This window comes from Salmo trutta, chromosome 29 (genome assembly GCF_901001165.1).
Source record: "Salmo trutta chromosome 29, fSalTru1.1, whole genome shotgun sequence".
NCBI lineage: Eukaryota > Metazoa > Chordata > Actinopteri > Salmoniformes > Salmonidae > Salmo > Salmo trutta.
This window is the reverse complement of record NC_042985.1, coordinates 19,600,291-19,613,709: the sequence shown is the minus strand read 5'-3', so window position 1 is coordinate 19,613,709 and position 13,419 is coordinate 19,600,291. Positions and strand designations below refer to the sequence as shown.

Here is a 13,419-nt window from a genome sequence, read left to right as displayed (position 1 = left end):
CATTTGAAGTCTTTTGTGTTTAATTACTGAATTTTACAAAGCAATGCATGTTTTAAACATTTACAATCATTTTCTTCATGTGTTAATGCATGTGCAAATCCTCCCAACCAGGTGTGGAATTTACAGCTCTCATTCAGCAAAAAGACAGGACAATGATGATCTAAACTACAAAACAAAACATAGTAACTGTACATCCACCATACATCAGCATGCATTCACTCACTCAGTCTGATCATATTCTTCTCACGTACACTTTAATGTCAGTGGTTAATCAGAAACAAAGGCACATTCAATCTGTACCGTCCTACTGTAACTAGCCTCATAATTAAGGTACCAGACACCTAACAATCAAGCTACATTGGAGGGTATCACAGCCAGTTTACAGTAAAATATGTACAACATATTGACATTTCATTGATGTTTTTGAAAGACAAACAAGTGAATAAAATACAGGGTTTTGGGTGTATCAGATCTTCTGTTTGCAGTAGAACAAGCTTTCATGCTCCGGTATTTGGTTATTAAGTAGCAGGTTTCCTCAGTTCTTTTTGTGAAGAAACTTCATTTTACTTCCTAAAAGACACAAACAAAATGCAAGTAAGAACTGTTCACGTCACGTATTTTTTTTAACACACTTCAATGAAATTTTCCAATTGAGCCGATATCTGCAGCGTTTACTGTGAGTGTGATCTCCGTGATTGTCAGGGAAATTATATAGTGCCTCGGATGGAATCCCGGTTTTAGACTACATCAGGGATTATCAACTACATTCAGCCGTGGCTGATTTTTTCTTGAGCGGATGGTTAGGTGGCCGGAACATAATTGCAAATAATTTTGTAGGCTGCAAATTGACCGCAAAAAGCCCAAACATATATAATATTTGACTAAAACATAATAATTTTTAACCTTGCTTACATTTGTATACGATCACATATATCTCTTTATAATGCATGGGAATACTTTGGAATATATTTCCAAAATTAAAATCACTTGTAGCTGATTTGCTGGTGTTTTTACAGTCTTTTATGTCCAACAATAAAAAATCTATTTCAAATTCCACCAGTTGGGGAACCCTGGACAAAATGGTGCTCATTACTACATCATGGCAAAATGTGAATAGGCTTCTTTTAGAACCAAACTTTGTATCATCCTACATTTTAAGCCAGGTTACAATTTGTCCCAGTGGTAAAGTGGACAGGTAAGGTCTGTTGAGGGGAAATATTTGTTTTAAGTGCAGATTCTATTTTATTTGAGAACTCACCTAGCCCTTTGAGGAACTTGTTCACTCCACTCTGCTCTGTGTCTGGTAGCTCTTCCAGGTACTGCTCCACTCTCTGCTCAAAGAGTCCTGACAGAAACACAACACAATGACAGAATGACATGAGGTAATTACAAGTGGTGCAAAGTACTTAAGTAAAAATACTTTACAGTACTACTTAAGTCGTTTTTTGGGGTATCTGTACTTTACTATTTATATTTTTGACTACTTTTACTCCACTACATTCCCAAAGAAAATAATGTACTTTTTACTCCATACATTTTACCTGACATCCAAAAGTACTTGTTACATTTTGAATGCTTAGCAGCAGGACAGGAACATGGTCAAATTCACACACTTATCAAGACAACACATGGTCATCCCTTCTGCATCTGATCTGGCGGACTCACTAAACACAAATGCATCTTTTGTAAATTATGTCTGAGTGTTGGAGTGTGCCCAGGGCTATCCATACATTTTAAAAACAAGAAAATGGTGTCGCCTGCTTTGCTTAATAGAAGGAATTTAAAATAATTTATAATTTTACTTTTGATATTTAAGTATATTTTAGCAATTACATTTACTTTTGAAACTTAAGTATATTTAGAACCAAATACTTTTTGACTTTTACTCAAGTAGTATTTTACTGGGTGACTTTTACTTTTACTTGAGTAACTTTCTATTAAGGTATCTATACTTTTACTCAAGTATGACAATTAGGTACTTTTTCCACCACTGGTAATTATTAACATTATTAATGTTATATTGTGAGGTAATGTTACAGTGCAGCATATCAGGGAAAGCATGTTTTTGGTGTGGGGTGAATACCCTTCACTATGTGGCCAGGAGATGACACTGAATACCCAGCTAGAACTGTTGTCAACGAGAGGTCCGTACCAGCACAGGTTTGAGAAGATCCTTTTAGGGATTTTGGACTATTTTGGCAGAAAAGTGAGGGGTAGCAGAGCCTACCTATAAAGAGCATTTCTACCAATCATTACAGTTTACATATTATTTGTATTATGATGAACTACAATGAATCCATTTTAAGAGGACAGGACACACTTAACGTTATTATCTCTTAACAAGTAGACAGGACCATAACATTACAGACTGTTGTGAAGGATGGATTAACAGGGCCATTGTAGGTTTGCTCTACCTTTGGCCCGGCATTTCCGCAGCTCCCGGTCTTGGATGAACCCCGCAAACATCTGGGACTCCATGAAGACCCCCAGGAAGCGACGGATGCTCTTGGAGGCCACAGACTTGCGGAAGGCCTCGCGCTGGAAACTGCGTTCTCCTCGCTCGCTCTGGGTGAGGAACAGGGAGTAGTGGCCGATGGTTTCCAGGAAGAAACGGATGAAGGCCTCCGACACCAGGCTGTTCAAGGAGTTACACTCTACAGAAACAGACAAAACAGGATAGGTTGGTATTATGATGCTGAAACTGAAACACACTTAATACATGTTCAATACATCTAGAAAGAAGCAACACAAACTACATACTTGAGAATTGTGCTTGAGAATCAAGTAGGGCATATAACATTTGTGGGAATGACACAAGAGTTATTTAGAGTTGATGTTTGACTGATATTGTGTATTGATACGTAACATTAAACAAACACTACATTCTGAACACCAGTAACCTTCAATTCAGTGAGGTGAATCACCCATTCCAGGAGTTCTCATCACTCCACAGAGAGCGTATTGCTCCCAGACATGTGCTGTACATGTTCTTGTTCACAGGGTTGAAACATGGCCAGTGCTCTGTTGTCCTAATTTACACTCGTAACATCTGGTTTAGTAGAGAGTGATGATGTGTCCCTCGTTCACCTTCGTCTGACTCGCTGTCAGAGTCCTGATTGATGATGTCATTCCTCTGCTCCAGAGTTAGCTCAAGAGCAGACTGGAGTTTCCGTGGCAACAGCGAGGCTTCATCATCCATCTATACACACGCATAACAATTTAATTAGCGACAATAAACAAGAATATCAAAAGATCAGTTCATATTATATCACAATAAATGTTCTGGTCTTTGTTACGGCGAGGTACTGGAGAATTGACACCAACCTGTCTGAGGAAGCGGTCAGTTCCCAGGTCCACCATCAAAGCCTGCAAAGGAAACAAACAAGTCACATATTTGTGACTCATTTTAGGAAACTAGGCGTATGTCGCACGTCACTACTTGACAGGAGAGGCATTTGAACATAAACATTCATTGTTTATCAAAATTAGTTTTTTTTGGCACAAATGCCTTCTGGAACATGTGAACTTTCATGTGCCTTAATAACAAACTTGTATTCCATCTGTAAATACAAATAAATTGTTAAATTACGAGCCCAGTTGGTTTAGCCACGGAAAAAGACAGGAGCCATCCTGCTAGCCATGATTGGCTGAGATAATGGATGGGCTGGACATGTCGAGAGATGAGTTTGGATTGGTCTGACGTGTAGCGTGCTTCTGTCTATAACTTGAGCTGTTCAGTATGTGTTAATAGTCCTTTCTACCTCACCGTTTTTGATATATATAAGGTTAGCCATCGAGAACTGCAAAAGTTTTGCTACTTTTCTCAACAACATTGATGCCCTGAATTTAGCGGGAGCTATCAACAGATCAGTTGGAAAAAGTGATGGGCTACTTTCTGCACAGGCCACGGTCAGTGTGAACCGGAGTGACTTGACACAATACTGGCCAAACAATATGTACCTACAAGCAAAACAGAGTTAAATGGTTCCAGTCTGCCGTGAAGCGTTCATCCATGTATACAAGTAAGAATCTAGCTACATCTTCAGACATTATACATTTCTAATTTTGTCAGAAATTCGTTTCATTGCAAGTTAAAGCATACTGTTCACCAGCTAGCGAGCATTAGCTTGCTCGCTATCTAACGTTACTTGTATGGTAGGTGTAGTAATATTATTTGACTCACAAAACCATTTGCATTACTATTTATAGCCTAATGTTAGCTAGCTAACATTGAACCTAGTTGGTTAGCTTAAACTACCTGCAGATTCATACTAAGGCTATGACAATGTTAGTATTGGTAGTAGTATGAGTTGGGATTATTCCGGTTCATTGCTTAGCTAGCTAGCTACATGTCTAAAGAAAAGACTCCACTTCACCAGATGATTACATGACCCATCAAGCTAGCCAGGTGTGTCTGGGGGTGATTGTGGCCATCTATTGTATTTCTAGACAATAGTGACCCATCCACTTAGCTAGATGTGGCTGGGGGGTAGTTACAGCATTTCCTTCACATGACCCATCAATTTAGACAAGTGTGTTGGGTAAGTGTCATCTAATAATTACAAAATATTTTTATCTGGACACTTTCTGTCTTTGATATTGCTACTATGCAAGTAACCATTTCACTGTACCGTTTACACCTTCTGTATCCTGTACATGTGTGTTTTTACCAGAGACGGTAATGTGAAGAACAACATCACTGTCACAGGATCCAACGAAAGTGGCGCCCCTCCTCGGTCGGGCGGCGCTCGGCGGTCGTCGTCGCCGGCCTATTAGCTGCCATCGATCGTTGTTTCTGTCGTTTAGTTTTGTCTGTCTGTTCCGCACCTGTTTTGTGTTGTCATTAGTGGGGATTTATTTAAGGTGTGTTTTCAGTTGGGATTTTGTGCGGGATTGTTGATTGTCCACTCAGGACGGTGGTCCGTGTTTTTATTACGGGTTTGTTATCTGACAGTTTAAGGAGGAGAGAATTTACCGGGCTGCGCCCCGTGCCTTTTTGTGCCGCTAATATTTATAGTTTGTTCGCCATATCGGGAATGCGTTTTTTCCAGGCAGTCTGTCTGTAGCGCCCTGTGCCTCGGGGTTTTGTTTTTTGTGTGTCAAATTATTAAAAGGACACTCAACTCCAGCACCTGTCTCCTGCATCTGATTCCGCCTTACACCAGTCCAAGTCAACTGTGACAATCACCTGCACCAAAGTCAGATTAGGAAATAGGCCAAGGACTAGATAAAGTGTATTTTTACCTGGAGGTAATTTTTTTTGTGTAGGCTACTACTTTTATCACTTTTAGTCATGAAATCTTTGGTTGTTCACTAAACTAGTCACTCTGTTTAGCACATGGCCTCACATGTGAATCCTTAAAGAGATGGGTGCAGCTAAGGATTAAGAGGGTGTGAACAATGCTGAATGGGTATAGACAAAGGAGAGCTCTCCAGTAGGTGTACCAAAACATTCAAGGGCCATTTTCTCAAAAGTGGGGTTACAAGTTTATCGACTTTCAAAGCAGAATTACTTTCCCATTGTTCCACAACTGCAGTGTATGATATACCATTTTCTACCTCAGAGGCTCTACTTTTATCCAATGAAAAAAACACAATTTAAAATGTTGCTACATAAGACAGAGTCAAGGTGGTCGATCACATTTAGGAATCTTAGTGGCTTCCATTAATTACTCTACTCAGCAAACTGGATGCGGTCTATCACAGTGCCATCCGTTTTGTTATCTATGAGTCTATGCTAGGTAAAGCTCCGCCTTATCTCAGTTCACTGGTCACGATAACAACACCCACCCGTAGCACGCGCTCCAGCAGGTATATCTCACTGATCATCCCCAAAGCCAACACCTCATTTGGCCGCCTTTCCTTCCAGTTCTCTGCTGCCAGTGACTGGAACGAATTGCAAAAATCGCTGAAGTTGGAGACTTTTATTTCCCTCACCAACTTTAAACATCAGCTACCTGAGCTGCTAACCAATCGCTGCAGCTGTACATAGTCCATCTGTAAATTGCCCACCCAATCTACCTACCTCATCCCCATACTGTTTTTATTTTATTTACTTTTCTGCCCTTTTGCACACCAGTATTTCTACTTGCACATCATCATCTGCTCATTTATCACTCCAGTGTTAATCTGCTAAATTGTAATTATTCGCTCCTATGGCTTATTTATTGCCTACCTCCTCATGTCTTTTGCACACACTGTATATACACTTTTTTTTTACTGTGTCATTGACTTGTTTATTGTGTTATTGGCTTGTTTATTGTTTACTCCATGTGTAACTCTGTGTTGTTGTCTGTGTCACACTGCTTTGCTTTATCTTGGCCAGGTTGCAGTTGTAAATGAGAACTTGTTCTCAACTTGCCTACCTGGTTAAATAAAGGTGAACTAAATAAAAATCTTCAATCAAATCCAGGCTTCTTCCATGTGCCTACAGTGGCTTAAAGTGAATACCAATGCCCTCAACAAATAAATCAAACTCTCCATCAAGAGAAAGACGAGCTCTTCCAGAAGTTGGAAGTGTTATACCAGTGTTACAACGAGATCTTTAAAAGCAGCGAAAGATACATGGGGAATTTTAATTGAGTCGATCAGCAACATCAAGACAGATGTAAACAGACAACAGATACTGTTGACAGGCCATTAAAAGCCTTGTGTTAAATATGACAGACAGGGTAAGATGGTCTTTTCACTCATACCATGGGCTGAGGGCAGATGCTGCTGACTCGGACTAACTGTGTTAATAGCAGAGAGCTGGGCTTTAAGAGGCCTGATGGCTTCTCCTGCCAGTCTTTTATTGAGAGCCAGAACCTCCCTCGCTCCCTCCCTACTGGGGCCAGGACCCCAGAGCTGAGGGCTGAGGCTGCCCTGGCATGGGCCCTGCAGGTTGCAGCAGCTGCCAACTGCCAAGGCCACATTCACTGGGGGGTTTAGGCAAGGGTCAGCCACACTACAGCACGTTGAGGCTGGAGGAGTTGTTGCTACTTTAACAAGGACGGATTCAAGTGATTTCCCCCTCTTTCCACTCTGCCTTGGCAAATCAGTGCTCTGTTCCAAGAATGCTGCAGAACAGAGCAGAACTGTCCAGCTGGGATAGCAGAGAAGCAGACACATCTTCTTTCCCTCCTCCCTCTGTAATTGGTGACAAAACTGCTGCAGGTCAACGTCCTGTCAGGCTTTGACCACAGCGAGACTGCTGGACAGCACTGAACAGGCAATTGTAGCTATAGCAGGCCTCACACTGTGTGTGGACTCTGATAACTCAATACTAGGAAGCTCATGGCTTGAATTCTAATACTCAATACTGGGAGCCTACAGCATCCATGGCAGCAAAACAGAGGAAACAGGTCATATTACATTCAGCGCTCTGAGAGAATTCAAGTTTGACCCGATCTTTCGAAAACACAATGCTATTGCTCAATGTGTGACTGTGAATTTAACATGAGACTGATTTAGAACGATTTCTGGTATGAGTGCTTGAATGAATAAACGTAAAAAAAAAACTTTGAGGGTAAAATTGCTCTGAATCACTGGAAGGTCCAGCATTCTTTCAAAGAAGCCTGTGACAGTCATCATGAGAGTGTGGTTTCATCCTGGACCCAGGGGTGGTCCTGGGTCTCTGAGGGAGGTTGGGAGGAGCACCATGATAGCTGTCTCGTGAGATGTCCCAGTTACTGTATATCCGGATGCTTCTGAATCTGTCCCATGGCTGCACCAATCAGTTAAGAGGATCAACATACCTACGCAATTCTCTTCAGAAATATAAGTCCCTCATTGGGTAAATGTTTAATGAAAACAAGCAGGGTAATTGACTGTGTAATATACTGTAGGTTGTTGTGGGCATTTTACTGCTGACCAGTAACAGGAAGGCCACTCCCCAGCCCAGTGTCTAACAGAGAGATGGAATGTGACAGTGGAATAGCCTCTAATCTGTAGCCTCAAGCTAACAAAATCAGAGGAGCAGAATGAGGAGGAAATGAATAGAGCCAATACATTAAACCTGGTCTAAGAAAAGCAAGACAGTGGGAGACAAAGATGAAAAGCCAGAGAGAGAGAGATGGAGAAAATGAAGTGCCAACCTCTTCCACAGGCAGGTCTTTGAGTTTGGGCAGTGAGCTGGACAGGAGCCCCACCAGGAAGGGCGTGGGGCAGCAGACGATGTCCACCATGGAGGCAGGCAGGACGGGGATGAAGGTGTGCTGCCAGGAGAAGGGATAGAGCAGAGCCACCACCGCGTGCATACAGCTGGACAGGGTACTGCAGAGAGGGAGACAGACAACCATAGAATTACATATAGAATCACTATATCTAATCCTTTTAAGATCTCTATGGGGACAGTCAACATCAGATACAGCTGGACAGGGTACTGCCGGGGAGGGAGACAGACAACATCACTCACAACACAGATCTGCAGGGGGCCCATCAGAAAAAACAGATATGATATAAAACATGGGGATGCCAGATTTTCCATCAGATTGCCCACTTTATCCTGACCTTTGAAAGGGAGTGGTGGATGGTGTTTTGAAGTAAACTCTGAACACTCCTAAAACAGCAGCCAGCAGCGGACAAAGAACGACAAACAGATGCAACAAAAATGTGGACTCTCATGTTCCTCTATAAAATACAGAATAAAAGCTTATTGAGATTTGTTTAAAGTTAATCATTATCTGCCTCTAATATCAAGAAGAGAGCCGAATGAGAGCGTATTGCTTAACGTCATAAGTGAACCAGTCTTTCCAACGTCCAAACCAAACAACAACCTGATCCTCTTTTCCTTGAAACAATTACTTTTGTATATGTGAGGCGAACCAGTGCGGCTATGTACCCTGGCTTAACACCGCGTTCCTTCCTCCAGTTGGTCTAAGGGACAGTCTGAAATCCATTCTTAACAGGCTGTTCTTTCTCTCCAACATAAGAAGAAAATAAGAAAAAGACAGGAAAAGATAGAGCAGAAAGAAATCACTCCTACTGACTCTCAGCTGCCAGGAGAGAGAGGTCTGTACAACACTTCACATTGGAGCAGCCAGTAGTGGGAAAAATACCCAAATGTCATACTTGAGTAAAAGTAAAGATGCCTTAATAGAAAATGACTCAAGTAAAAATGAACGTCACCCAGTAAAATACTACTTGGGTAAAAGTCTAAAAGTATTTGGTTTTAAATATTGTTATGTATCAAAAATAAATGTAATTGCTAAAATATACTTAAGTAAATAAGTATCAAAAGTATAAATAATTTAACATTTGCTTATATTAAGCAAACCAGAAGGCACCATTTTCTTTTTTACATGTTATTTACGGATAGCCAGGGGCACACTCCAACACATCATTTATAAACGAAGCATGTGTTTAGTGAGTCCACCAGATCAGATACAGTAGGGATGACCAGGGCTGTTCTCTTGATAAGTGTGTGTATTGGACCATTTTCCTGTCCTGCTAAGCATTCAAAATGTAATGTAGTGAAGTAAAAGTTGTCCAAAATATAAATAGTAATGTAAAGTACAGAAAAAACAAAACATTTACTTAAGTACTTTACACCACTGGGAGCAGCAGACAGGCAGACAGATTCACCCATGGCAACCATTCAAATGCTTTAATCTGTTACGTTTCCACCTCTTCCACTGATAGTGTAACACCCTTAACTACACAGCCCACAGCTAAGACCTGCTCTACAAACATCTGTGACAGGAAGTAGGTCCACTCCCTCACCCTCAGAGATGGGTTGGGTGTGTTACAATAGTTTAACAAGATCTTGAATCCATCTGATATTACCCAAAACAGCACCCTTACCGCTGGTGAATTTTGACAGCTGTGGCTTAACACAAAATCACAAATAGTATGTCGTCTTTCTCACAGTCCCAAGCTTGTTGACAGTGGCCGACCCTCCTCCCCTCTGTCCTCCTGCACTCCATACAGTCCATGTACACACAGATAGAGAGGGGAAATAAACCATGAGGCCCATCAGAAACACACAGATACCACAACTCTAAATCAGTGGGGATCAAACCCCACTGAAGATGAATGCACTGTTAATAAGGAATGTTGTCTAGAGTTGTTCTCTTCAACAGCAGAGGGCACATCCTACCAAACACACAGTACTCCCCATACATATAAGTGTCCACGCTGTATCACAACGTCAATATTGATGTGCATACAGCCTCTCCTTGACGGAACCTTTATCTTGTTTTGGTACAGTTTAGTGTAAATAGAGCTATGAGTAAAATGGCAAGTTATTATAGTTAATGAACACTGTAAAGCGAGACCAGTATCTACATGGCTCAACAACTGCAGCCCCATGGTCTGTTCAGGTTTCTTATTCACCCATCATAACATAGAGCAGAAAGCAGTCTCAGTTTCACTGTCTGAGTTTTATTTGCAGAAGGAGCTGATCCTTTTGAACAGATCCAGTCTCCGGGGTTTGACATGTTCCAACAGGGAGTGATGGGGTACAGCTCTCACAACCTCAGCCACAGGCAAGACAGAGCTAGCGCTGCAGAGGAGAGGACTGATACCATGAGTATCACTTACACACTCAGTCCTGAGGGAAACACTCATGGGAAATGATGAACTTGCAAGAAAAACACCATCTCTGCCCAGAGCTGCCAGTCAACTCTCTAAGGATGCGTGCCAAATGGCACTCTATTCCTTATATATTGCACAATGTTTGACCAGAGCCAATATGGGCAGTAGTGCACTACATAGGGAAAAGGGTGCTATTTGGGACGCAATCTAAAGCAGAAAGGAATGGCAGACCTTTACAGACCAGGTCATAACAAAACCATATCCGCATAACCGTCCACTTAAGTTTAGAGGATCCTAACTTTTCTTTGTGATATATTGCATTTGGGGTTATATAAGCATGTCAGATCAGGAATGGTTGGCCTGGGTCTGTCTGTGGCTAACCATGCAGATTCCCAGGAAACTCTCAGGATAGAGAGGCTTACTCTGCCAGACTCACAGGTGCAGGATGGAGAGTCCCAGTGTCAGCAGCACTGTCCACAATCCCAGACGGCCCATTTCAGCCCAGGACAAACACAGGCCCTGGCAGGAGCATCAGTACAGCTGTTGACTAACAGCTCCTCATACTGAAGCAAATACATATTTTTCTGGGTGAGAATCAGTGCTTAATTTGTAAATCGGGAGGTGCCAGAACAAAAACGTTAGGTGCGAGAGGGGGGTAAGCTGGGGAGCTCTGATGTACCGGAACGCATGAGAGAAAAATCCCCTTTAATAAAGCACTGCATGCAGATCATTGCATTTGTGTAGTGGCATAGAGAAGTAGAGCAGAGGCACTTACAGAATTTGCACACATGGAGAACATTTTTAGTAGCCTAGGGTCTGCGAAAAATTGTTGCCTTTTATAAACGCATTTTATGCAATTCTGCATCATTTCACATGACTGGAGACTTTGGCAGAATATTTTTAAATACTGTACAAATGGTCAAAATGACAGTATACTTTGACACTGACACAATGAGATCAATAAAAACAACCTTGTCTTGAATTCATCAATAGTCTAGGCATAGGTGTGTGGAGACACACATATTGTAGGTTACAATATGAAGAGGAAATTATAGTCCTAAAAATGCTTTCCAGTTTCACTGACTCACCCAATGATGTGCAGCTCACTCGCTGGTGATTCGTGCCAAAAGCTTCACTCTCTCTTGTTTTACTTTGTAAAACAATATCTGAAAGTTGATCAAAAATGTTGGTAGCCTACAGCAAACAGATTAGAGTCTTCTCTTTTCAGCAGGAGCCATTTGCTTTCCAACCTATGTTTTCCCGCAATTGTATTTGAAATATTGCCTATTTTATCTGCATGCTGTTCACTAACAGATTTAGGCTATCCCTTGTTATTGGATACACACAATCCATAGCTAGTTAATTTGTTAAAATAAGATAGTGATCTTCTGTGGCTAAATTACAGGCTTTCTCATGGTGTACTAGGCTATTCTGAATTATTTCATTTCTTTCTGAACAGACAGCAGTAACTCTAGAACTTTAGCAAATGTATTAAAATTTATCAGGGGTTTTGCATCTCCTCCAGAACCCTTCGCGCGGCTATGATTCTATGAGGGAAAAAATTATGAAGTGCAATGCTGTTGAGATGAGAGTTGCAGAGCAGAGAGAGATCATAGAAAGTGAATCTCATTCTAGTTCTGTGAGAGATACAGGCGTGCTTCTCACACAGCCACGCGATGGTCTCAAACATAGGTTGCAATGTTGTGCAAACCTAAACCCAGGCCGGCCCAACCTGAATCAATTCGAATATCAGGCCCGGGCTGAAAATCTACTTTTTCACATGACGAATTAACTTTGATCGCTTTTATTAGGATCCGGCTCAAATTAAGCAATGGTGAGCATGATGATTGATTGTGTGCATACTGCTCATTGGTGCATCTAGTAGAATGTTAAGTATTCACAGAGCTCCAATGTCTTTTCCCCACTTCCTCTCCATAAGGATCTCAAGTCCCCATCACGGCCTAGGCTTGGACTCCCTGGTATGAACAGTTGTAGCGGAAGCTGTTGAACAGCAAGACCAGGCTTCCCTTGGCAACCCTACACATGGTCCTACTCAAGCCTATTGATTCCAATGCTTCTTGTGGGCAGCATTGCCAGGTGTGTGTATATATAATAATAATAATAATAAGAAGAAGAAGAAGAAGAAGAAGAAGAAGAAGAAGAAGAAAGTCAGATGCTTGGCCTCTGGTTTCCATCTTCTGAGTTTCCCTCTTCAGTCTCACAGAAATATTTTACATACAGTATGTTTCCACTGTGTTCATCCACTCCACCTTTGGGCGTTAGAAATACACACAGGGAAAGTGTTAAGTTGTTGTAGGTTATTTGGTGCGGTGCCAGCATTGCTCAGTGTGATACAACAGTGTTCAGGGGTAATAAGGGACTAAATAAACTGTACAGCTTGTTCCCAGATTAGAGTGGTACACTGTAGCTACCTACAGTGGCTCACTTTAACAGACTGGGGTTACAGACATACACCATATTATACGGCTGCTGCTACTGGAGTCTGGAGCAATGGGCTCTTCCTGAATCTAATGCAAACCCCAGTCATTTCAACAGGTGGTAGAAGAAAATTATGAATGGGGCTTGAATGGAGGATTTTAAACTAATAAAAATGCAATACATCTGGTGACTACCATGTGTTAGTTTAAAGTTTTCTGATGTTACAGTGAGCGGTGTAAGGGGAAACGAGGTACAGAAAGCAGCCTTCCTTCTCCTCCTCAGAAAACAAGAGCCTGATTAATTCACCATGACCATGAGAAAAGCTTTCAGAGGCGGTCTTTTGCTCTCCCTTTGCACCAATGCTCTTTCTTTCTCCCTGTTTCTCCCTCTCTTACCCTCTAGCTTTCTCCCAGTCATACACACACTACCTTCCTCCCAATCCCCTGTCTCTTCTACTGTGGTCCT

The 13,419-nt window shown here is 41.6% G+C and overlaps 1 protein-coding gene across 3 annotated transcripts in view; it reads right to left on the bottom strand.

Annotated features, from left to right (window-relative positions):
• Nucleotides 1-2: 2 nt before the first annotated feature.
• The window catches only part of LOC115167076 (suppression of tumorigenicity 5 protein), a 72,073-nt gene continuing 58,656 nt past the window's right edge, over nt 3-13,419 (bottom strand). For 2 of the 3 annotated variants that reach the window (XM_029721144.1, XM_029721142.1), the window contains exons 15-20: nt 8,076-8,253; nt 3,325-3,366; nt 3,088-3,199; nt 2,415-2,654; nt 1,259-1,345; nt 3-570 (exon numbers count right to left, since the gene is read on the bottom strand). In XM_029721144.1, the coding sequence (XP_029577004.1) occupies nt 536-570; nt 1,259-1,345; nt 2,415-2,654; nt 3,088-3,199; nt 3,325-3,366; nt 8,076-8,253 (694 nt within the window). In that variant the 3' untranslated portion in view covers nt 3-535. Of the gene's footprint in view, nt 571-1,258; nt 1,346-2,414; nt 2,655-3,087; nt 3,200-3,324; nt 3,367-8,075; nt 8,254-8,325; nt 8,363-13,419 lie in introns of those variants that run through there. The other variant, XM_029721145.1, reaches the window with a different exon arrangement.